This window comes from Mobula birostris, chromosome 7 (assembly GCF_030028105.1).
Source record: "Mobula birostris isolate sMobBir1 chromosome 7, sMobBir1.hap1, whole genome shotgun sequence".
In the NCBI taxonomy this organism is placed as follows: Eukaryota; Metazoa; Chordata; class Chondrichthyes; order Myliobatiformes; family Myliobatidae; genus Mobula; species Mobula birostris.
This window is the reverse complement of record NC_092376.1, coordinates 41,808,810-41,835,740: the sequence shown is the minus strand read 5'-3', so window position 1 is coordinate 41,835,740 and position 26,931 is coordinate 41,808,810. Positions and strand designations below refer to the sequence as shown.

General features: G+C 40.4%; 1 protein-coding gene across 2 annotated transcripts in view; it reads right to left on the bottom strand.

The window, feature by feature from the left end:
• lnx2a (ligand of numb-protein X 2a) overlaps positions 1-26,931 on the bottom strand; it is a 105,149-nt gene that overhangs the window by 16,997 nt on the left and 61,221 nt on the right. For both annotated transcript variants that reach the window (XM_072262978.1, XM_072262979.1), the window contains exons 4-7: positions 8,273-8,472; positions 3,055-3,423; positions 2,812-2,964; positions 1,237-1,414 (exon numbers count right to left, since the gene is read on the bottom strand). In XM_072262978.1, the coding sequence (XP_072119079.1) occupies positions 1,237-1,414; positions 2,812-2,964; positions 3,055-3,423; positions 8,273-8,472 (900 nt within the window). The remainder of the gene's footprint in view (positions 1-1,236; positions 1,415-2,811; positions 2,965-3,054; positions 3,424-8,272; positions 8,473-26,931) is intronic.

Here is a 26,931-nt window from a genome sequence, read left to right as displayed (position 1 = left end):
CAAATTGCATGCTGTTGTAGAGAAATCAAGTTACCTGCTGTTATCCAGAAGTCTACTTTGTGCCTGGTCAGAAAATGAGGTGTTGTTCCTTAAGCTTACAGTAGGCCTGTCACTGATAGGTTGGTGTGGGAGCGGGATGGCAACTAAAGTAGCAAGCAGCTGGAAGATAAGCGTCACCTCTGTGGACTGAGTGGAGTGCAGTTGGTCATTCAATCTATGTTTGGTTTTCACTGGTATGGAGGAGGGTGCGCTATACTGTAAATATAGAATGCAGTACACTCGACTGGAAGGAGTGCAAGTGAAAGGCCGGAAAGACTTTCTGCTCCGGGATGGTGAAAAGGAAAGGTGAAGGACGGGTGTTGCATCTCCCACAGTTGAATGGGAAGATGTTGAAAGAAAGGGGGAAGGGTTTGTGAAGGTGGGAAAGGGGCGTTGGTGGGAACGAAAGAGTAGACTAGAGAGTCAAGAAGGGAACGGTCCCTGCAAAATGCTGAAAGGGAAGGAGAGGGAAAAACCTGTCTGGTGGTGGGAGTCTCTTGGGAAAATAATCTGTTGAATGTGGAGGCTGGTGAAGGTGAAGGCCTGGAATTTTGTCCTGCAGGAGATCAGAGGTAGAGGAAATGGATGAGATGCAGTCATGGGCTTTGTTAACAATAGTAGGGGAGCAGTCATTGTTCAAAAAGAGACATTTCAGAGAGATACATATGGTAAGTATCATTTAAAGTAAGGGTATAGCATTCTTTTAAAGATTCTAATATTTTCCCTTCACTGACATTATGGTAAGTTCAGTAGTTCTATATTCATTCTTTCCCTCCAACCCACTATGATCAATAAAACACTCGAAGATGGCATCCTTCAAAACTCTGGGACGTAGATCACCCTTCTTTTTAAAGCGGTGATTAGGTGACTTGAGTGACCCATGGGTCAGCTCTCCTAATTTAAACACAAGTTTCCATATGTTTGTTGGAGAGATTTTGCAGTTTTCTGACTTGGATATGTCTCTGAATTTGCTGCCTTGTGGTCCGTCTAATTTTATTCCTTCTCTGTTTGAAAGTAACAATAACAGTATAATTGAGTGAATTTCTAGCATTCAAGAAACAACTATATCAGGTGGGTCTCAAGTCAAAGGTGAACCAGAGCTAACCCTGCATGGTGAATGCAAAATGTGTTTTAACCTTTAGACACAAATGAAAAGCAAAGAATCTATAAGAGGCTCTGGTCATTATGTAGTCTTACCACGTTTGATCCGACCTTCTCGGCAGAGGCAGCCATGTGGCTGGACACTGGTGACAAAGATTGGCAGTTCACCATTTTTGCTGCCCCGTCCACCAGCTACGGTCATTCCTAAAGATTCATGAGAACCTTTCTTTATAGTGATTTCTTTTTCTTGACAAGTAACACATTGTGACAGGACCTGAGGAAAGAGAGCAAAAAAAAACATTCAAGATATTAAATTGTGAATTTTGTGAAATGATGCTGCCATTTATAGGGACTGGAAAGTATTTTTACTACAGTTAATTTCTTTTTTTTATTCATTTAACTTCAAACCTGATCACTCAAAGGTAATTAGCAATGTGGTGGTGACTGTGGCATATTAGCCCTCCTTGTCATTTTTAAACTCCACAGCCTTTGACACATTAACCACACATCATACTTCTCCAGTAACTAACCTCTGTAGCTCAAAGTGTCCTTCCTAGTTCCATTCCTGTCTGGTTCTAGTTGTGGCTGGATCTGGAATGTCTTCTCTTCCCTAATGTCTACCCCTAACTCTGGAAACCTCAAAGGGCTTATCCTTCCAATCCCCAAACATTGATTTCATCCTGTGTTGTGACTGCTAAAATTTAACTAAGTCATTCACAACCTCAGCATTTAATTTAACTCTGCAGTTAACCAGGTATCTTTCCCTGATCCAAAAATACATGACGTTAAAATTCTTTGCTTCTTTAGAGAACTTAATCTTGGCCTGACCTAATAATCTCACTCCAGCCATATTGTTGCCTGAGATGTCTGTTCTTTGAAATTATTGGATTTAATTGCAGTGCCATGGGAAGGTATTCTTCTGCTGCTTAGGCCTAGAGTTTAGTAATCCCCTCATCTCTATCTACCTTTCTGGTCCTTTAAGAAAAGGATGCATTTTGTAACTTTATCCCCGATTTTCCTCGTTTTCCCTCATATTTATTTCAGTAGTTCAGCATCAAATTTTGCTTGGAAGTGTTTTCATAACTTTGAAAGGAAACCTGTTGTTACTCATCATCCTTTCCACTGGGAGGGTGGGGGAAGTGAAATATCAGGTTCGTTTGTTCCTTTACCTGGAAAGTGTGGGCGCACTGCTGCAGAATCACAGATACACATCAATTCCTTATAAATCCTAGTGAGATTAAGACACATACATTGTATCCAAGAATAATATTCAAGGATGAAATAATATTTTGCAGTTTCTCAAACATCCACGTATCACCTTCTCTTGATTGTTCAGCAGCACTTCCCCCCAGACCAAACCCTCTGATCATCCCTGAAAGCCACTAATCTGGCCCTAAGAATGGGCTGCCACTCTCCAGGCTCAGGATCAATACTCTCCAGACCCATTTCACAGTATTTTCATGAAGATGCCAATAATGAAAAATATCACACAAAATGATTACAGGTGTAAAAAAAAAACAGCAATATAGTTATAACTGAATTTTGAATATCACTTGCTCGTCAACTGAGAACTTCACTGATTCAGAACTAATGAATAGATTCCGACTGGGCTCAATCAATGTAAACCATGTACTTCAACGAAATACGTGCTCATTTATTGTCACCACTTACCTTGTGCAGATTAGATTTGTTATGGGGCATGAGCTGTGTTAACTGGGTAGAATGTTGATGACCACTTGTATGTGATCCCTTTTCTCGAATAACATTTGAGAACTGCTGTTTTGTTGTTCTAGAGATTATGAAATGAACTCTCTCACCACTGTTCTGAAAAGTATAAACATAAAATGTTTAATTATTGATAGCAATTAAAATTGAAAATCTAGCAATGTATTGAATGCACTGAAATAACTTTACTTGGATAATTTGAGCAGCATGTTCAGGTGTTCCATGCTTCAGATCATGGCCATTTATTGCAAGCACCCGATCATTGCTGCACAATCTCCCATCCTGAGCAGCCAATCCACCTTCCAGAAGGTCTAGGATGAAGATGCCTGTCTCATCCAGTCTACGAACCAACTTAATACCAAGTTGCTCACTAGATTCTCTTTTAAGCAGAGTCACATGAAAGCCATCTTCTCGAATAGAGCTGCCATCAGGATTAAAGTGTTTTAATCCACTAAATCGTCTTTCCCGGAGAACTATGAGATGTAGAGTGGAGCAGGGTTGTGTAAATACAGCCCTGGCATAGTTGTGAGGTACATTGCTGATATCGACACCATTAACCTGGAACGAAACAGGCAGCAGTACAGCATTGAGTTCAGGGCATATAACATATACAGACAGCTAAAACGACACAGAGACAGTTGGCTAGATATTCTAACTGACATTGATTAGCACAATAGCTAGGCACAGCAGCGGAACTCCAACAACTGCTTAGACTTGTCTTCTGGAAACTTCCCCTCTTGTACCTCAGATCTTCCAAGTGACTCAGTGTCATACATTTTCGGATCTATGCCATAAACAATCAATCCACTGCAGCACAACACCTAAAAATCTAATCAATATTGATGGAGGATCAGGGTCACAATCAAGTGGCTAGAGGTCAGATGGTTTTAGTTTAGTTTTACTCAGGAGCAGTGAAAAGTATGTCCAGAACTTAAAGAAGGCCGCATGTGTAGAGGTTTCCAAGTACCAAGCTCATACAGTCATGGTCAGAAAGGGTTCCTTTGTCTTTCTGAGGCAAGCTGAACACTTGTTGTGAGGCCTGTTTCTGCATGAGTATCCTTGCAAATGCAACTGAGCTTTCTACAAAAGGTAGAAAATCACAAGCAAGAGAAACAACCTAGGTTGGAAGAACAACACCTTATATTCTGTTTGGGTAGCGTCCAACCTGATGGCATGAACATAGATTTCTCAAACTTCCAGTAACCTCCACCTCCCACCTTCACCATTTCCCATCCCCTTTTCCTTCTCTCACGTCATCTCCTTGCCCGCCCATTGCCTCCCTCTGGTGCTCCTCTCTCCACCCCTTTCTTCTTTCTTCCATGGCCTTCTGTCTCTTTCACTAATCAACTTCCTAGCTCTTTGCTTCATCCCTCCCCATCCAAGTTTCACCTATTGTTGGGCGTTTCTCTCTCCCCTCCCCCACCTTTCAAATCTACTCCTCAGCTTTTCTTTCTTAAGTCCTGCCGAAGGGTTTCGGCCCAAAACATTGACTGGACTGTTTTTCCATAGATGCTGCCTGGCCTGCTGAGTTCCTCCAGCTTCTTGTGTGTGTTTCTGGAAAAGGTGCTTAGTCAAGCAATTGTGCATACCCAATTACCATGTGTAAGAGGGAGATAGAAGCAATTTGATCAGGAACTGCACTTTAAGTAATTGCTTCTACAATAAATATTGCACTACGTGAAATGATTTCTAAAGAGATATTTTCTGAAAAGTTAATTATGATGTTGATTTAAATGGTGATTTGAAATTGATTTAAGTGTAGATAACACATTGTATCAAAAGGACAGGCAGGGTGGGGCAAATGATAATAAAAAAGACATCAAATCCTTAGAATGAGGTGACATAGGATCAGAAAAGGTAGAGTTAAAAAGCTGCAAGGCTAAAAAGATCCTGACGGGAGTTAGATACAGGCCTCCAAACAGTAGCCAGGATGTGAGGTAGAAATTACGATGGGAGATAGAAAAGGCATGTAAAAAGGGCAATGCTACAATAGTAATGGGAGATTTCAATGTGCAGGTGCATTGGGAAAACCCATCTGCATACTGGGTGACTAGTGGTGTTCCACAAGAGTCAGTATTAGGACTGCTTCTCTTCATGTTATATGTCAATGATTTGGATGACAGAATCGATGACCTTGTGCCAAGTTTGCAGATGATACGAAGATAGGTGGAGGGGCAGGTACAGTACCTATAAAAAGTATTCACTCCCCCCTTGGAAGTTTTCATGTGTTGTTTTACAGTGGTCCCCAACCATTGGGCTGCAAAGCATGTGTTACCCGGCCGCGAGGAAACAATATGATTTGGCGATATGAAACAACATGAGTCAGCTGCACCTTTCCTCATTCTTTGTCACGCACTGTTGAACTTGAACACCCCCCACCCCACCCCCTGTCGGCCGGTCCGCAAGAATATTGTCAATATTAAACCAGTCCGAGGTGCAAAAAAGGTTGGGGACCCCTGTTTTACAACACTGAATCACAGTGGATTTAACTTGGCTTTTTTGACACTGATCAACAGAAAAAGACTCTTTTGTGTTAAAATGAAAACAGATCTCTAAAGTAATCTTAATTAATTACAAATATAAAACACAAAATAATTGATTGCATAAGTATTCACCCCCTTTAATACGACACACCAAATCGATACTGGTGCAGCCAATTGGCTTTAGAAGTCACATAATTAGTTAAATGGAGATCATCTGTGTGCAGCGAAGGTGTTTCAATTGATTGTAGTAAAAATACACAGGTATCTGGAAGGTCCAATTGCTGGTGAGTCAGTATCCTGGAAAAACTACACCATGAAGACTATAGAACACTCCAAGCAACTCTGGAAAAAGGTTATTGAAAAACACAAGGCAGGAGATGGATACAAGAAAACGTCCAAGTCACTGAATATCCCTTGGAGTACAGTTAAGTCAATCATCAAGAATATGGCCTAGCTGTAAATCTGCCTAGAGCAGGCTGTCCTCAAAAACTGAGTAACCATCCAAGAAGGGAACTAGTGAGGGAGGCCACCAAGAGACCTATGACAACTCTGGAGGAGTTACAAATACAGTGGTTGAGAAGGGAGAGACTGCACATACAACAACTGTTGCCCGGGTGCTTCACCAGTCACAGCTTCATGGGAGAGTAGCAAAGAGAAAGCCACTGTTGGGGGAAAAAAAACTCACATGAAATCCTGGCTAGAGTTTGCCAGAAGGCATGTGGGAGACTAAAGTCAGGTGGAAGAAGGTTCTATGATCTGATGAAACCAAAATTGAGATTTTTGGCCATCAGACTAAATGCTATGTTTGGCATAAGACAAATACACACATCATCAAAAACATACCAACCTTAGCATGAAGCATGATGGTGGCTGCATCATGCTGTGGGGATGTTTCACTGCAGCAGGTGCTAGAAGGCTTTGAAGGAAGAGGGTAAAATGAATGCAGCAAAGTACAGGGAACTCCTGATGCAGTCTGCAAGAGAACTGCAGCTTGGGAGAAGATTTCTTTCCCAGTAAGACAATGGCCCCAAGCATAAAGCTAAAGCTACACAGGAATGGCTTAAAAACAACAAAGTTAATGTCCTGGAGTGGCCAAGTCAGAGTCCAGACCTCAATTCAATGGAGAATTTGTGGCTGAAATTGTAAAGGACTGTTCACTCTGGATCTCCAAGCAATCTGACAGAGCTTAAGCAGTTTTGAAAAGAAGAATGGGGGAAAATTGTAGTGTCTAGATGTGCAAAGCTGATACAGCCCTATCCAAAACACAAAATAATCTGCAGATGCTGGGGTCAAAGCAACACTCACAACACGCTGGAGGAACTCAGCAGGTCAGGCAGCATCCGTGGAAACGTCAACCGATCTTTTCCATGGATGCTGCCCGACCTGCTGAGTTCCTCCAGCGTGTTGTGAGTGTTGCTTAGAGCCCTATCCACACAGGCTCAAGACTGTAATTGCTGTCAAAGGTGCATCTTCCAAATACTGACTTGAAGGGGTGAATACTTATGCAATCAATCATTTTCTGTTTTATGTGTGTAATTAATTTGGATCACTTTGTGGAGATCTGTTTTCACTTTCACATGAAAGAGTCTTTTTCTGTTGATCAGTGTCAAAAAAAGCCAAATTAAATCCACTGTGATTCATTGTTGTGAAACAATAAATATGAAAACTTCCAAGGTGGGTGAATACCTTTTATAGGCACTGTAGTATTGAGAAAGCAGGAGTCTGCAGAAGGCCTTAGACAGATTAGGAGAATGGGCAAAGAAGTGGCAAATGGAATATAGTGTACAGAATTGTATGGCCATGCCCTTTGGTGGAAGGAATAAAGGCACAGACTACTTTCTAAAAGGGGAGAAAATTCAAAAATCAGAGGTGCAAAGGGTTCACATGTAGGATTCCCTAAAAGTTAACTTGATGGTGGAGTCAGTGCTAAGGAAGGTATAGGAAATGTTAGTATTTATTTCATGATTAGTAGAATATAAAAGCAAATGTGTTATTCTGAAGCCTTGTACTTCAGTCTGCACCTGGAGTATTATGAGCAGTTTTGGCCCCTACCTAAGAAAAGATTCACTGGCATTGAAGAGGGTACAGCAAAGGTTCACGAGAATGATACCAGGAATGAAAGGATTAATGTATGAGGAGCTCTGGGCCTGTACTTACTGAAGGTTAGAAGAATGAGGGGAAATTTCATTGAAGCCTATTGCATATTGAAAGGCCTAGATGGATTGGATGTGGAGAGGACGTTTCCTACAGTCGGGGACTCCAGGTCCAGAAGCCACAGCCTCAGATTAGAGAAACATCCATTTTGTAGAGAGATGAAGAGGAATTTCTTTACCTAGAGGGTAGTGAACTTGTGGAATTCATTGCCACAGACGGCTGTTGTAGCCAAGTCATTGGGCATATTTAAGGTGGAGGTTGATGGTTTCTTGATTAGTCAGAGTGTCAAAGGTTATGGGGAGAAAGCAGGGAAATGGGGCTGAGAAAGGTAATAAATCAGCCATGATGGTATGACTTAATTCTGTTTCTGTGTCTGTGTCTATGTTTATGGTTGTGGGCGCAAGGGAGAGGCTTATCTCATGTTTGTCTGGTTTAATAACTGAGAGGTTTCTCAGCACCAATTATCATAAGGTACTGTATATAATCTGAATTATTTCTTCAAATATTAGTTTCTCATAAGGTGTCCGTGGCATGCCAGGAGTTCAAAGAGGCAGCTTAACAATCACAGAATGATAAATACATTATAAGAATTTCACAGCAGTGTTTAGGAAATAACAATGTTTTCCACTGGGACAGGAAAGGGTGAGAACAATGTGGACAGGATAAGTATAGCTTACACAAAAAGAATGCGTGTACAGCCTGCTTTATGCTGACTACAGATTCATCTTAAATAATCTTAAATAGGCATAAGAAAATGCTTTGGTTATTACCTGTAATATTTGGTCACCAGAAAGAAGCCTTCCATCTTTTGCAACAATGCCATCTCGATAAACTTCCTGAATTACAATATTAATCAATGGAGTTTCATTCCCACCTACGATGCTCAGGCCTAGTTCCATATTGGGATCAGCCCTGTGAAGTTCAATACCAGTAATCTCTCCTTCAGCCAAACCAGGTTGCTTTGATAGAGCTGCATTTAAAATACAAAAACAATTGTATTTAATAATACATTGAGAAAATTTCTTAGCAATTTAAGTATTTTAAAAGTTAGGTTGCAATATTTGTTTGTTTTACAGTTCAGTTGCATGTGAAAGGTTGAGGATTGCAGGTTGTGATTTTTCACACTTTGCCTCTTTTGTATTGGATATCCAGGAGATGTATCAACTGTAAGTATGGTACCTGTCCAAGGGGAGGGAAGGAAGATTAGAATGTAAATGATCAAAGGATGTATTAACCAAATCCTAGGAAGAGGTCATGTCTTACCTTTGATCAGTCAGTGAAGCAGTCAAGTAAATAGAAAAACCTTTGGGAAGAGAGGGAAAGCAGAAAAAAAAATGTCATGATTCATAAGACAGTCATGATGTGGATGGAGTACATTTGAAACATTGGTGAAAGTGTTTAAGAGAGTAAGCAATAGATTAACAAAGAAAGCCTTAAGCATGGTAATCTCTAAATTGCATAGTATTCCATGCATTGTACAGTTAGGAATTAAATGATTGATATGAGAGATACTAATTGACACACTTGGGCACATGAGTGATGGCTGAAAGAAGAAAAGCATATTGAAAGCAAAGCATTTATCTTGGATCAAATGGCATTACAGCACTTACAGAGCAAGAACACAGAGTAGTGATACTCAATCTAGTTAATATAGATGAGAGAATGGCAAAATGTGTTGATTGATCCCAGAAAGGAAGAGCATTGAAACTACTGGAATAGAAAGTTACACTGAAATGTACATTGCAAAAATATAAGAGGAGCCAGGAAGCAAAGCGAGGATATGGTGGGAGATGTAAACACTGTTTTAAATGGGCATGGAGATCAAAAATACTAAAAATTCTATCTATATTCAGTTGTACATAATACAAGTGCACAAATATATGAATAAAAATGGAAATGATCAATATTGGTAATCAAGAAGCATTATGACTGTGGAGATATGGCTTAAATTTGGACTGGTTTCATAAACTAACATTTCTGGAAGAAGAAGGCATCCCTTGCTCCTGCAATCCTGTTGCTTATTTTGCCAGGAGTTCCGAACTGTTACTAAAATGCTGTCTTAAAAATTGATGGTTATGCAATGAGAGGCTCAATGTTTCTGCTATTTCTGTCCGTCCCAAATTTTAGGCAAGAAATATACAGAAGATACTTAAAATAGCTCTGGTTTAAATACAAGAAGAAAAGGAGCATTGTTTGATTTAATCCTGGGGAAAATGTAGAACACATAGCTATTGGGACTGCTGCCTCACAGTTCAGGTAATCTGGTGGTGAACTTTGTCACTTTGCACCTTTTCCTTACGAGCGCATGTGTTTCTCATTGAGTTCTGCTTTTTTTCACACCACACTTTGGTTAAATGCCACTCTGTAAAGTGTCCCTAGTGCGCAAGTAAACCTTGTGGGTTGAAAAAATGCAATCAGTGTACATGGCTGCATGATGATTAGCATGGGCATTGTGAGCCAAAGGACTTACTTCCATGACGCATAATTCTATGGCTTGAATAACTAATGAGATAAACTCTTGGCAACAATTGAAATGAAATTAGAGAAAATAAGAAATATTTACAAGACCACAGACCAATGTGAGGACCAAAAATGACAAGAATATATAAATGCCACTGCAAAAGAAAGGTGTTGGGCAATGTCAATTGTTTAATTTGATTTTAATTAATTGGATTGAATAATGCAACAAACAATATGGCCATTAAACTAATATTGAATAATATTTATGTAAATGTATTGATTTTATATTGTGATTGAGGACAATTTACAGAAGAAAATGGTGATTTCATTCATTGCTTTATGCCAAAGGAAATGTAACTTGGCTCCCTCCGACTGCTGTTTTATAGTTTTTTATGTTCTTCTATAATTAGTGGGAATCTATGCTATACTCCATGAGGAGCCATGACAGTTTCTGAAACAAAGAAAGACCATAAACTGCAGTCAGCATGCTGGAAATCCATGCATACGTGTGAGCATTCTAAATTTGCTGGCTTTTGCACAGTGAAATGCCAGCAGGTACTGCAAAATTCACGCTATCGCTCGAACAGGCTTCTTGGAAATTTGCCAGTGGTGCTGTAAGAGCCTCTGGACTATATCCAGCTGGATACTTTAAATACTAAGGAAGCATTCAGCAAAATGTTTTATTAAAAATGTTATATATCTAATGTAGATTTCAAGTAATGACCTGAAAGACATCAGTGACTCCGTAGACTAATGTGACATACTCAGAGAGCAATTTAATTTACTTCATGGCAGCACTGAATGACAAATGTAACAATATAAACTGAAGGCTGATTTTAGTCAAAAATAAAATGCAAAGACATTCAGCAGTAAATGCAGGCTAAATATAATCTATATTCAGAAATCTTCAATGTAGGTCAATATTTAAATTAAAAGCAAAATTTAGAAGCAAATATATATAAATATTAAGTGAGCCCGGTTAACATTTTAAATTCATAATTGCACAGAAATATCCAAAGAAAAGCAGGGATGTAAGAACAAAATGTGCAAAGGACACAGGCAGATTCAAAATAAAAGCCTATTTTATCTGTAAAAGAATATTAAATAAGAAAGATAATGAGGATGTAACTAAGACAATTTATGCACTTTCTGGAGGTTTCTTGGTCTTTTGTTTCCCAGATTCAAGACTGTTTAATATAATTTCCAGTACATGAGAGTAAAGGAGAAGTATTTGTTACTCCAGGTCCAATGCAGTGAAAAAAAACATTTAAGATATAGAAAACAATAATAATTTTAAAACACAACAAACTCTTATAAATACATAACTTACATACATAGATTGACTGCATGTCCATAAAGTGATGCTAGACACAGGAGTGAATGACAGGAAATGATAAAGCAGTGGCGGTTGGGTTAGTGTGTGGAGGTGTCGATCAGCCTTACTGCTTAGGGAAGTAACTGTTTTTGAGTCTGGTGGTAGCTTGGATGCTGCGTAGCCTCCTCCCTGATGGGATTGGGCCAAACAGTCCATGAGTAGGGTGGGTGGGATCCGTCCTGATGTTACTGGTCCTTTTCCACACTTTTCTGTATGTATGTCTTGATGCCAGTAGGCTGGTGCCAGTGATGCGTTGGGCATTTCTAGCTACCTATTTTAGAGCTTTCCTGTCCACTCAGCACAGTTTCCATCCCTATTTGCCTTGTTAGGCAATTTGAAAAAGTAACAACAAGTAAGAAATAACCAGCAACACACATCAAAGTTGCTGGTGAACGCAGCAGGCCAGGCAGCATCTCTAAGAAGAGGTACAGTCGACGTTTCAGGCCGAGACCCTTCGTCAGGACTAACTGAAGAAAGAGCTAGTACCAGATTTAAAAGTGGGAAGGGGAGGGGGAGATCCAAAATGATAGGAGAAGACAGGAGGGGGAGGGAATGGAGCCAAGAGCTGGACAGGTGATTGGCAAAAGGGATTGGCAACTAGCTCTTTCTTCAGTTAGTCCTGACGAAGGGTCTCGGCCTGAAACGTCGTCTGTACCTCTTCCTAGAGATGCTGCCTGGCCTGCTGCATTCACCAGTAACTTTGGTGTGTGTTGCTTGAATTTCCAGCATCTGCAGAATTCGTCGTGTTTGCAGAAATAACCAGCAAACAAAAAAAATACAGGCGCGGGAAATACTGAGCAGGTAAGGCAGCACTTGTGGAGAGAGAACCTAAAAGGTAAATCACATTGCTATGTATTTATTTAGTGATACAGTGTGGAGTAAATCCTTCTGGCCCTTTGAGCCACGCCATTCCAGTAAGCCCACAATCCTGATTAACACTAACCTAATCATGGGACAATTTACAATGACCAATTAACCTACCGGGTGTGTCTTTGAATTGAGGAAGGAAACTGGAGCACCCTGGGAAAACCCCACGCATTCCTCGGGGAGGATGTACTAAGACTCCTTACAGAATTATTTGGAATTACGTAAATTGCAACCTGGGTAAGGATAACAAATTTCCTTCCTAAAGGACAGTAACTCAGCTAGTGAAGCTGGTACTTTACAGCTCCAGGGACCCAAGTTTAATCATGACTTCTGGTGTGTCTGTGGAGTTTGCATATACGCCCTGTGGTTGTGTGGGTTTCCTAGGGGAGAATAACATGAGTGCTTGGCAGTCACCAAAATTTGGCTGGCAGAAGAGTCTGTTTCTGTGTTGTAGCTGTCAAAGACTATAACATTTGTAAGCCAGCAGGGTTTTACCACTCTCTGGCAACCTCAAGGTGAGCAAAATTTTTTATTCCAGAATTGACTTAACTAATTGAATTTAAATTCCTTAGCTGTCATAGGTGGAGTTTGAATTCATTTCTCTGGATTGGATTAGTAATTTACCTGTGCTACCATACACCAAATGCTAATGGTAACACCTCTTTTATAATTTTCTAATCTTACTCCCTACACCCTTTCAAAAAGCTGCTTGTAGAATGATAAACTTCTGGCATTTTAGATAAATGGCCACTCTGTATAAACAAGTACTAAATAGTTTTAGAAGTGTTTGTGAGAGAATGGAAGAAAAAAATCAAGACCACCCTTTGACTTATCCTTGATATCCAGAAAAGTAGAATCAGCAAGTAAAGTTTCCTCTTTTCCTAATCGAAGAATATAAAGGCCAATTCTGATGGCCGCCATTGCTTTGGTTGAGATTTACTAACTCGACAAAATCCAAAAGGGAGTTGAAATGGAAGCTTGCTGATTTTTATGTATTGCACCATCATGTAAAATCTTGTTTACTCAGGGCATGCTAAAAGGCTTATAAAGCTGGTCAAAATATGTAACCCAATATTTAAAAGGATAATTGTTACCCAAATTATATTTGAATGAAATGTGCACTCCACATTTTTCATAAAGCTGAATAAACCCAAAACAACACCTTTTCAAATTACCAAATAAACTTTAGAATAAATTTGATATCATGTGGAATGAATTATTAGAAAGTCAATGGGATTTCTTGTGGTAAGTATTTATAATTCCCATTGTTATAATGTCATAGATACAGTGACACAAAATGTCACATTTTGTGACTCATATTAACTGTCAATAAGTTTTCCACAAATTCCTCCAATCGGAATTTTCTTTGCCATTTTCCTCAATAGCTGACATTTCTGATATCTACTATATGCTTAAACGCCCGCTTCGCTGCCGCTGCTACTGTGTGGTAACCGGAATCTCCGGAGCAGAAGGCCCCGAAATCCTCGGCTTTGCGTGTTTCAGCGGCCGGGGTGAGATTGAAGGCGCTCGGCAGAGGATGGCGCTCGGGAGGCTGTTTCGGAGAGGCTGATCGGAAGCTCAAAGTTCTCAGACGGATGGACTCAGTGTCGGCTGTGGTCAGCTGCTTCCAAGGCATCGGCAAGTTGATGTTTATGGCAGGGAGTTTCTCCCTTTTGCTGCCTGCTATCGGGGACTCGACTCGGGACTTTGAGACTTTTTTTTTTTACTGTGCCCATGGTCTGTTCTTCATCAAATTATGGTATTGCTTTGCACTGCTGTAACTATATGTTATACTTATGTGGTTCTGTCAGTGTTAGTCTTTGGTTTGTCCTGTTTTCTGTGATATCACTCCGGAGAAACATTGTATCATTTCTTAATGCATGCATGCATTTCTAAGTGACAATAAAAAGAAGACTGAGTATTCTCATAATCTAGTCTAATATACCCAAATATATATCCAAAATACATATCTTACAGATCAAATTTATCTAATGAAGTGTCGCTTGTATCCTTTAATTGTTTAACTCAAATTTTTAGATGAAAACATCTGTAATCTCCCATACTCCCGGGATTGAGCTTGTTCCCCTCTGCCATCAGACATCTGAATGGTCCACGAACAGATAAACATTACCTAACTATTTGTTCTCTTGCATTATTTATTTTTATACATTCTTATTATCATTGATAGTCATTTTTATTTATCACTATACTGTTGCTGCAAAACAAATTTCACAGCATACGTCAATGATAATATACCTGATTCTGATATAATTGACAAAAACTGCTTCAGTGAATGCAGTTTACATACTGTAATTCCCTAGAAAGGATTCATGTTGTTCAGTCAGATACAATTGTGAGATTTTTCATTTTCCTTAGAGCACTTTCTGGCAGTGACACTTGGAGTCATAGTCATAAAACACTACAGCTCAAAAAACAGGCTCTTTGGCCCATCTAGGCCATGCCAAACCATTGACTGACCCTCGTAACACAGCACGCCATACACTGCATCTATGTACCTATCCAAATTTCAGTTCAAGGTTGAAACCAAACCCGCATTCAGAAATTGCACAGGCAGTTCGTTTCATACTCTCACCACATTGAGTGAAGTTCCCCCTAAACATTCCACTTTTCACCCTTAACCCATGATCTTTAGTTGAAGTCTTGCCCAACCTCAGTGGAAAAAGCATGCTTGTATTTACCCAATCTATACCCCTCATAGTTTTGTATACCTCTTTTAAATCTACCCTTAATCTTCTAAATCCCATTCAATCTTGCCCGATAATTCATGTCCTCAGGTCCCAGCAACATCCTTGTAAATTTTCTCTGTGTCCTTTCAATCTTGCATTTTCCTGTAGGTAGGTGACCAAATCTCGACACAATACTCCATTTTAAGCCCCACCAATGTCTTGTACAATTTCAACATAACATCCCAACTCCAGTGCTCAATACATTTATTTATGAAGGCCAATGTGCCAAAATATTTCTTTACGATCTTATCGACCTGTGATGCCACTTTGAAGGAATTCTGGATCTGTATTTACAGATCCCTCTGTTCTAGCACACTCCATATTTGACACTTTCCCTTTTACAGTATGGGAGTCCCAGTCAATATGGGGCAAGTTAAAATCAGCTACTATCACCAACTGTATATTCCTTGCAACTGTGATGTCATCCAGGTAACACCGAGTGTCTGGGCAGCCTTGCAGTAAACATCTGGTCCACAGCTTTCTACCAGAGTGTAGGTGCTACTCCGAAAGTAAATCTATTACAGCAATATAGCCCTTTGATGAGAAACACTTTGGACTCCTCTTCCATCACCATCTGTAGGTAGGCCTCACAAAGTCCACTTTGCTGAAATGTTTTCCTCCAGGAAGATTTGCAAAGATGGAGCTGGTGCTGAAACCCGAGCCTCCTGTCCCGCCATGGACCAGCCCGTGTTACTGAGTGCACCCGGGCGTCCCCGACAGATTCGAGCATCCGGACTGCTTCCAGGGTTACAGGTACTGGGAGGCATTTCATTCCAGGAAATCCCAGGATTGGAATTCTGGTGGAAAGGACCGGAAATGGGATCCCCATGGAAGGGGTCTGGAATTGGATCCACCTAATGGAGAGAGATCTTCGTAATGATGTCCAAGAGGTTCATCCATGGAATCTGGGAGCATGAACCCAGCAAAGAGATGCAGTCAGATCCCGAGTTGGGGTTGCAATGGGAATGAATCTAGTCAAGAAGAACACGTGGCCAAGTGGTTAAGGCATTCGTCTAGTGATCTGACGGTCACTAGTTCGAGCCTCAGCTGCGGCAGTAAGTTTGTGTCCTTGAGCAAGGCACTTAACCTCACATTGCTCTAGTGTCTGTGTGAGAAGTGGCGCCCCAGACTTCCAATCTGCGCCTTGTAAGGCATGAAAATGCCCAACGCAGGCCTCTCATGGTTTGAGTCGACGTTCCCTCCCTCCCAAGAAGAACAGCTTACGAAAGATTCAAAAAACTAAGTAATGATAGAGATCTAGAAGATTATAAGGCAAGCAGGAAGGAGCTTAAGAAAGAAATTAGGAGAGCCAGAAGGGGCCATGAGAAGGCCTTGGCGAGCAGGATTAAAGAAAACCCCAAGGCATTCTACAAGTATGTGAAGAGCAAGAGGATAAGACGTAAGAGAATAGGACCAATCAAGTGAGACAGTGGAAAAGTGTGTATGGAACCGGAGGAGATAGCAGAGGTACTTAATGAATACTTTGCTTCAATATTCACTACGGAAAAGGATCTTGGCGATTGTAGGGATGACTTACAGCATACTGAAAAGCTTGAACATGTAGATATTAAGAAAGGGATGTGCTGGAGCTTTTGGAAAGCATCAAGTTGGATAAGTGACCAGGACCAGACGAGATGTACCCCAGGCTACTGTGGGAGGTGAGGGAGGAGATTGCTGAGCCTCTGGCGATGATCCTTGCATCATCAATGGGGACGGGAGAGGTTCTGGAGGATTGGAGGGTTGCGGATGTTGTTCCTTTATTCAAGAAAGGGAGTAGAGATAGCCCAGGAAATTATAGACCAGTGAGTCTTACTTCAGTGGGTGGTAAGTTGATGGAGGAGATCCTGAGAGGCAGGATTTATGAACATTTGGAGAGGCATTTGATTAGGAATAGTCAGCATAGCTTTGTCAAAGGCAGATCCTGCCTTACAAGCTTGATTGAATTTTTTGAGGACATGACTAAACACTTTGAAGGTTGAGCAGTAGATATAGTGTATATGGATTTCAGCAAGGCATTTAACAAGGTACCCCATGCAAGGCTTATTGAGAAAGTAAGGAGACATAGGATCCAAGGGGATATTGCTTTGTGGATCCAGAACTGGCTTGCCCACAGAAGACAAAGAGGGGTTGTAGACGGGTCATATTCTGCATGGAGGTCGGTCACCAGTGGTGTCCCTCAGGGATCTGTTCTGGGAACCCTACTCTTCGTGAAAACCCTAGGTAATTTCTAAGGTAACGACATGTTCCACACAGCTTTGTGGGCCAAAGGGCCTATATTGTACTGTAGGTTTTCTATGTTTCTATATCGTCTATCCTGGGCAGAGAGTATTGATCTACTTTCAGAACTGGGTTAATGGTGAGCTTAAGATATCCACAGGTGCTGACAGACCCAGTCTTCTTGGCACCCATGGGCTCCACTCAACCTACGAAGGAATTCCTTCAGCCTCCATGCAATCTAGCTCACCGGCTGCTTCATCACGGATGGTATAAGGAACCAGACGCATTTTGTAGAACTTGGGTGTGGCATTTTCATTTAACACAATTTTATATCAACACAACCTTGATATGTTTGAGTTTTCTAATGCCCTTCTTGAACACTGCTGTGGTATTATTCGCTTTCAATTGACTCTTTTGCAAGGGGTGGAACGCAAATTGTGGATAGTTCTCCAATCAAGTTGTAGTTGTCGAAGCCACTCATGTCTCCACAACACTGGCTCTCTTGTATTTACCACATAGAAGCCTAATGTGGTTGGTTGGTTGTTGTATTTCGCTGTTTTGAATATCATTCCCTCAGGAGTTACTTTTTTATCAACACAATTTGTTCAGCCGGGTCGGTTTCTGTTTAGATGTTGCTATTTTGCTCACGTTCACTTTCAATCCTGACTGCAACTCAGTTCAGTCTGTGTTTGCTGTTTTCGTTGATACAACTATTCCAACTGTTCTTTTAAATGTAAGTTGTGCTTTGGTTAGGACTGTTTTTGAATGCTTTCTTGTAAGATTCTGCAAACTAAATGATGTCAGTGCATCACTAAGCCCATCATTGAACTGACAATGCTCAGACAACTTCTTTAGTTCAGCCATGTATGCTGAAATGGACTCTCCTTTCTTTTGATTTCGCTAATGAAACCTAAAGCATTCTGCAGTCAACAATGGTTTTTGGTTCTGAATGTCCCTGCATTACTTCCATGATATCACCAAAGCCCATTTTAGCTGGTTTGGTTGGAGCAGTCAAACTTCTAAGCAAACTAAGCTTTTCAAGCCAATACACTCAGCAAAACTGTTACTTGCTTCTCATTGGCTAATTCATTTGCTTCAAAATACTGCTCAATTCAGTCAGTATACAATATCCAATTATCCGTTGTGCAATTGAATGTGTCTATCTTTCCAATGTAGCCAGCCATTTCTGCTTTATTTTTATTTATGCTTATCATCACCTGGTACTCACTGCACATGAACCTGTGAATTTGTCCCTTTCCTGCCTTTTTTAAAAACTCGACCATGTCCTCTCTCTCCCTGCTGAAGAGATATGTGCTACGCTGTTTTTTAAAAAAAAAACTCAAATGTCTTGCTGTGCTTCAACAGGTAGGAAGCAGTCTTGGGTTTGTCCCATAACTTACTTGTCACCTCTTTTATGTTTTGTAAGTTCAACACATTAAACTATTGGAAAGAAAAATGCGGAGAGTCCAGAATGCATGTCTTAGTTTTGTTTTTACTTTAGGCAAGGTGTGCAGATATGATGTGGTGCGTCACGATGTATACTATTCATTTACTTTTGCATATAACCTGCAATGCATTATATAATGACAACAAATGCTTAATCAAACAAGATACTTACAACATCGTTCAAATATTACTGAAATATTAATTACACAGCAATATCTTTCGTTCCTCAGTCCTGCCCATATGCCTCACTAGACGAACTCTCCAGTATTTCCTGTCTGAGCACTGCTGCATATTTTTCCGGACTACTAATGCTATCCCGCCCCCTTCAATCCCTCCCGCTCTATTATGTCTAAAACAATGGAACCCCAGAACTATGGACTGCCCCTCCTGCAACAAAATCTCACTCATGGCTACAATGTCAAAATTCCATGTGCTGATCCATGCCCTTTCCTACAATACTCCTTGTAGTGAAATACAGTGGCAGGCAAAAGTTTGGGCACCCCGGTCAAAATGTCTGTTACTGTGAATAGCTAAGCGAGTAAAAGGTGAACTGATTTCCAAAAGGCATAAAGTTAAAGATGACACATTTCTTTAATATTCTAAGCAAAATTACTTTTTTATTTCCATCTTTTATAGTTTCAAAATAACAAAAAGAGGAAAAGGGCTCGAAGCAAAAGTTTGGGCACCCTGCATGGCAGTACTTAGTAACACCCCCTTTGGCAAGTATCACAGCTTGTAAACGCTTTCTGTAGCCAGCTAAGAGTCCTTCAATTCTTGTTTGGGGGATTTTCGCCCATTCTTCCTTGCAAAAGGCTTCTAGTTCTGTGAGATTCTTGGGCCGTCTTGCATGCACTGATCTTTTGAGGTCTATCCACAGATTCTGGATGATGTTTAGGTCAGGGGACTGTGAGGGCCATGGCAAACCCTTCAGCTTGTGCCTCTTGAGGTAGTCCATCGTGGATTTTAAGGTGTGTTTAGGTTCATTATCCTATTGTAGAACCCATCCTCTTTTCAACTTCGGTTTTTTTTTACAGACGATGTGATGTTGGCTTCCAGAATTTGCTGGTTCCTAGGTGAATTCATTCTTCCCTCTACCAGTGAATGTTCCCCGTGCCACTGGCTGCAACACAAGCCCAAAGCATGATCAATCCACCCCTGTGCTTAACAGTTGGAGAGGTGTTCTTTTCATGAAATTCTGCACCCTTTTTTCTCCAAACATACCTTTGCTCATTGTGGCCAAAAATTTCTATTTTAATTTCATCAGTCCACAGGACTTGTTTCCAAAATGCATCAGGCTTGTTTAGATGTTCCTTGGAACCTTTTGAATAGAACTTTTTGAAAAATTTGTTTAAAAGCTTCACAAGAAAAAGCATATAATGTTGATACCACTGAAACCATTCCTTCAACAGATCAGACAAAAATACTTCCTAACAAAAGATTACTGTTGCATGCATGTCACCTGTGTTGGTTTTTAAGGCAGTCAAGTTAAATTCTCCAATGTGAACACAAGTCAGTAATTAAGTCCCTCTATTTGTTTTCCCATTTAATTTTATTAATTACTTTTAGTATGTATTTTGTCTAATTTCCTGCTCCCTTTTGTAATGTACCTTCTCACTCTTGAATTATTTATGGTATGTCGATTTCACTGACATTTAAATCCTATCTCTAATTGTCCTTGAATGAGTGGTATTCAGCCCCATTTTTGAAATTTATCTGGTGTATGTTCCTTCATTGTGCCATTGAGCATGGAGTTCGTGTATTCAGACCCAGTTACTACATAGCATGGAACTAAAGTTCCAGTATGACATGCAGGTGCTAGTATTCCAATTTGCCTGCAGACTTTATCTGTCATAGATGCATTAGTGTGCAGGCTTGGGAGATGATGTTGTAGAAAATTTGGTGAGTTGCTGCAGTTCATTTTGTAGATTACAGCCAAGATACACCGCTGGAAGCAGTGAGTGCAAAGAATAGAGAAATGAGTGCCACTCTTGAAGGAAGCATTCATTGTCCTCCAGTGCTGTGGGAGCTGCCCATGCCCAGCCGAGTGGGAAATATTCCCTTACAATATTTTATACTTTGGTATTGATTAAAAGGCTTTTGATGGCAAGTCACTCATCAAGGGGTATCCAGTCTCTAACCTGCATTCTGATCAATCACAGTATTTGTATGGCTGGTTCACCTGGTCTACAATTACACCTGGTTTATTGATAGATGGGCAATGCCATGGAATGCCAAGGACAGTTAATAGAAATAGTGCTGCTGAAGGGTCTCAGCCCAAAACGTTGACTGTACTCTTTTCCACAGATGGTGGCTGGCCTGCTGAGTTCCTCCAGCATTTTGTGTGTGTTGCTTGGATTTCTAGCATCTGCAGATCTTCTCTTATTTGCAGTTAATAGAAATATCTCTTGTTGGGGATGGACACCGGCAATTCAATGCGAGAATACGCTGAAGGTTTTGGTGGATGCAAAGAACAGGAGCTGAGAATGCAAATTGGAAATGTGCAATCATCGGTAACCACTGTACTGTTGAACCTCACTCAGAGGGAAAAGGTTATAATGAAGGAGTTGTATATATTTACTCTTGACATATTATGAGGAATCCCCAAGAGAAATATCTTGGTATCTTGGGCTTGACTCAACTGACTTCCAACAGCCACAATTTTCTTTCATGCTACAATGCCATTCACTGGAGAGCAAACTCTTGGATCTCAAGAGTGTGTTCAGTTTTAAAGCTGTCCTTGCCACTTTAGTTAAAAACCACCTTGAGTTCAAGGGGAGCCATGTTCACCTAAGCTGTGAAGTTCCACATTTGGACTAATGAAGTCTGATCACTGTGTGAACTGGAGCATGGAACAGTACTGAGTAGGTTGTTGGTAAGCAAGTCTTGCAAATAATGCAGTCCATCACTTTGTGGATGACAAATAGGTCATCGAGTTATAAATCTGCTGAATTCATTTTTTGTGGAAAGGACATACCTAGGCAATTATCTACATTATTAAGTAGATAATTCTAGAGATGCAGAGTAAAGAGCATCCTGACAAGCTGCATCACTGCTTGGTATGGAAACTATGCTGTGGCAGACAGGAAGGCTCTACAATGGGTAGTCAAAACTGCCCATGCAGAACCAGCTGACCCGCCATCAAGGGAATATATACAAAAAGGTGCCAGAAAAGGGCCAGTAACATCATGAAGGATCCCACCTGCCGTGCTCATAGATCCTGTCTGTCCCACTTCAGAATCAGAATCAGGTTTAATATCGTGAGCAAACGTTGTGAAATTTGTTAACTTAACAGCAGCATTACAATGAAATACATCACAAAGAAAAAGAGCAAAAATGAATTTCTTTAAGTTTATATGTTTGTCTATTAAATAGTTAAGTTAAAATAAGTTGTGCAGGAAACAAATAAAAAAGTAGTGAGGTAGTGTTCATGGGTTCAATGTCCATTTAGAAATTGGATGGCAGAGGGGAAGAAGCTGTTCATGAATTGCTGAGTGTGTGTCTTCAGGTATCTGTATCTCCTTCCCAATGGTAACAGTGTGGGTCATGGGGATCCTTAATGATGGATGCTGCCTTCCTGGGGCACCGCTCCTTGAAGATGTCTTGGATTCTACGGAGGCTAGCACCCATGATGGAGATAACTAATTTTACAACTCTCTGCAACTTGCTTCAATCCTGTGCAGTAGCTCCCTCATACCAGACAGCGATGCAGCCAGTCAAAATGTTCTACACCGTACCTTTGTAGAAGTTTTTGAGTGTTTTAGTTGACAAACCAAATCTCCTCAAACTCCTAATGAAGTATAGCCACTATCCGTCAGGAAGAAGGCAACATAGCATCCATGCCACAAAAACAACTACTTACCCCAAGCAGCAAGGCTGATCAACACCTCCACCCACTAACAGCCAGGCATTACTTTATGGACATACAATTAATCTAAGTAAATAGGCTATCTCATGTATTTATATTTATTCTTTTTTATTATGATTGTATTCTTTAACTTTTGTTGTTCTTGTGCTGCATTGGATCTGGAATAGCAATTATTCCCTTCTCCTTTATACTTGTATACAGGAAATGACATTAAACAATCTTGAATCTTGAGATCTCAGTGTTATACCTCCACTTGACCAACTTCGTTGAAAACAGAGTGATTCAAGTGTAGAAATGTTCTGCACTATCTATTGTCTGGTTACATGATCAGCATTTAGCCGAGATCACATCTACATCAGTCTAGATAAAAGTTAGTTTTGACACTAGGACCACAAGTGGATGTCAAAAGGGAGCAACCACTCTGTGCTACTGGCTACACTCACATACTACTCACTGCTTTCAGTGAGGATGGCAATGTTCTAGGAGGCTCCTCAGGTTCACCGTCATTCATGACAGGATATAACAGGGCTGCAGTGTTTTCACTACTGGAAGCATCATTTATTACAATCTTATTCTAATGCTTAGCGAACATGCCGTCTAATGTTTAGCTTCATCGGATTGCTATTTCAGATTAGGTGTACCCGGATAGCATTACATGTTTGTACATGAGTAATTGTTGGTACACTTGCTTGACAGCTTTGTTTGAGTGTGAGAAATGCAAGATGTTCTATTAGAATACAATTCTACTGCAGCACAATCACAATGTATCAGGACACAATGGAAAGTGTATGAAGATAGAACCCTGTGCCTGAAAGAGCTATGGTCCAGTCACTTCTACCAATACTGTAATGGAGAGATCCATATACAATAGGCACATTGTTGAGAACGAGATAAAATAGGTTTACTTTTTATCATCTGCTACATATATGTAAAATCTCCATTCCATCATCCAAGTCAATGCATAAAATAAAATTCTGAAGCCCCAGTTTAGATCCTACAGGAACCATCACTTATATTTCATCAATCAGAAAATGGCCTTCACTCTTAATTATAATCTTCCAACCAATTACCAATCCATGTCCAATAGTTAACTCAAACTGACGCACGTTCATGTTGTACTGTTGTGGACTTTCTCCCTCCCTCCATCAGATACTGTGAGAACATTTTCAGTTTCCAAGCTAAAGACACTATTCATGAATCTAGATACTTAAAATTGCTTATTGCTTACAGATGCTTTATCTACCCTGGGATGAAAGGTGTCAGATTCTGAAACTTTATACTGTCTCACTGTTTTATCCGCCATCATTACTTTACATATTAAATCCACTAGTTCTTCTCCTTGTATTGTAACTGAGATTTTCTCCCATTCTTCCTCTGTGAAAATGGATACAGAGTACTTATTTTAGAACTTTAACATTTCCTTTCTTTGCACCCCACCTCATCTGCTTATAATGAGCAGTCATTTCCCTTTACCCCTCTGCTCCTAATATATTACTCAAGAGTGTTTGCTGTTAGCTGGTTCATGCAAGGTTCTGTTTATATTCCCTTTTGCATCTATTATTAATTTCTTGCTTCCTTAGGTATTATAACTCTGGTACTCAGCTGCACTGACATTGAAGCAGATGCTGCTGACATTAATTCCTTGGTCAAGCAGACAGAGGAACACTGCAAGTCTTTGACAACATCACCCAACTAACTCAAATGATCAGTGTAAACTGGCTGACAAAAGCTCTCCTCCTTCTCAAGAGCTGAGTATGAATGTCCAATCAGGCAGAATGCAACAGGGATGAAAATAAGCAACAAATGCAGATGGTGGAAATCTGAAATAAAAACAGAAAATGCTATAAACAATCAGCGGGTCAAACAACATCTATAGAAAGAAAAAAAGAATTAACATTTCAAGTCAGAGGCCCTTGGTTAGAACTTTCTGATGAAGGGTCTTGGAACTGAAACATGCTGCCTGACTTGCTGAATGCTTCAAGCACTTTCTGTTTTAACTTCGGAACCTACTGAGGGCTTATTTGACAGCACACAACATTTAAGCTAGGTAGAGCTCCAATTCTAAAAAAATCTATCATTTATTTTTAAACCAGGTGTCCTTCTAAATCAATTTACCTAACCAACAATGACCAGCTTTTCAAGCAGTCAGTTACAGACCAATATTACACATTGTATGAACCATTTCTCCTTAACTATTCACTTGCCTTTCCATTTTAATTAAAAAAAACTAGAAAGCAGGAAGGACCCAGTGGATCATGATGCATCTGTAGAAACAAAAGATGTTTCCCTTCAACCTTCAAATTTCCCTTCAACCTCCTTGAGGAAACAATAATAGCTGAGCCAATCTTCTCCAGGCCTGACAAAATCCTTGTAAATCTCCTCTACCCCATCTCATATTCTTCCAATGTTGCCGTCAGGTCTAAATGCTGGAACTCCCTACTAGATCTGTACACATCTGTGGACCAAACCAGTGTTTTATGCAGTTTGAGCTGAAGATTAGTGTATGGTACATTTTGGCAATACATGTAAGCATACCATATTATGTACATGGCTCTGCCCCCACCAAAGATCTGTGGATTCTCTAAATTTCTCAGTGTATTATATATATGTATTCGCTAATCCTGCTGATCATTTCCAAATTTAATATTTCAAATAACTTCAATTTTTTTCTCCATTCTATGAAAACATAAAAGCAAGGATGTACTGATGTGGCTTTATAAGCTGCATTTGGAATTCTGTGAGCAATTTTAGGTCCTGAATCTAAGGAAATATGTGATGGAGCTGGAGAGGGTCCAGAGGAGATACACAAGAATGACCCCAGGAATGAGGGGCTTAAACTATAAGATAGGGATTCCCAACCCTTTTTACACCAAGGATCAATACCATTAAGCAAGGTATCTATGGACCCTAGTTTAAGAACCGTTGTTATAAGGAGCGTATGATGTCACTGAGTTTGTGCTTGATGGAGTTCAGATGAGGGAAGATGCCTTTGAAACTTATGGATGCTGGAAAGCCTGGACAGAGTAGACCTGGAGAGGATCTTTCCATTAGTAGGAGAGTCAAGAACTGAGGTACAGCCTTGGAATGAAGGGATGTCCCTTTAGAACTGAGATGAAGAGGAACTTCTTCGGCCAGAGGGTAGTGAATTTGTTGCTGCAGAGGGCCATGGAGGCCGAGCCATTGGGCGTATTTAAGGGAGAGATTGATAGGTCCTTGATAAATAAGGGATTAAGGATTGTGAGAAGAAAGTAGGAAAATGGAGTTGAAAAAAAATCAGTCATGATTGAATGGATTATTAGATGGGCCGAATTGCCTAATTCTGTTCCTACACTGACATTTTAGGGAATGCGTTGTCACTAGTAAGACTAGCCTGAAATGCCTTTCTGAAGCTGGTGATGTGGAGATGAGATGCTCATTTGTAATATGGAATAAAGTGTTTCAGGATTTAAACCCAGAAACAATTATATTTCCAACTCAGGATGGTGTGCTCTCAGGAGGGCACCTGCAGACACTGGCATCTGACACCATTCCTGGTATCAATGGTTCATTTTGCAGGCAGTAAGTATAGAAGATTTGTGCCAGTAGTGCAGGGAATTAACCCTCAAGATGATGGATGAAGAAATGATCATACTGACTTCATCATCCTGAATGGTATTCAACTTTATTGTTGCTGGAGCTACAGTCATCTACGCAAATGCAGAGCGTTCCATCACATTCCTGCCTTTTGCCTTGAAAACGCTTGAAATGCTTTGGAGCGTTAGGAAATGCATCCCTCATGAGGGATACCCAGTCACTGATAAGCTCTTGTCTTGTAGCTTATTCAGTTCAGCTTCCTGTCAATTGTCATTCCCTGGAAGCTGACGGAGGAGGGCTTTGAATGCCCAGGGTCCCATTTGAGATAGTCATTGCTTGGCACTTAAGTGACACAAGTTTACCTGTTCATCAAAATGCCCAAGTGTTGGCAACATTATGCTGGCACAAGCAGTTTCATTTTCTTGGGAGTTGCAAGCTGAATAGAGCCCTGTGCATTCATAAGCTTCACTTGTCATTGGAAGGGAGGTCATTGATAAAGTAACTGAAGAATGCTATGAGAAAGTACATCAATGATGTTCTTGGACTGAGGTAATGTACTTCCAAACAACAGCAGCTGCCTTCCCTTTTATGAGGTAATACTTCTGTTGGTGGGGCGTTTTCTCAGCTGTTTCCTTTGCCTTCAGTTTTACCAGGCCTCCTTAATGCAAATGGTGCTCTGATACATACTCCCTAGATTTAAGTCTAACTCTCTGACACGAATGCAGAAAAACAAAATTCTAGCACCCATTCCAATCTCGTAAAAGTGAATGGCTGTTACCTTTGTGCCCTGCCACTGAGCTAACTTTAGATTGAACTTCCAGAGGACATTCTGGACTTTCAATCTTCTACCTTAATGTATGCTAGCCTGCTGTTTTTGGA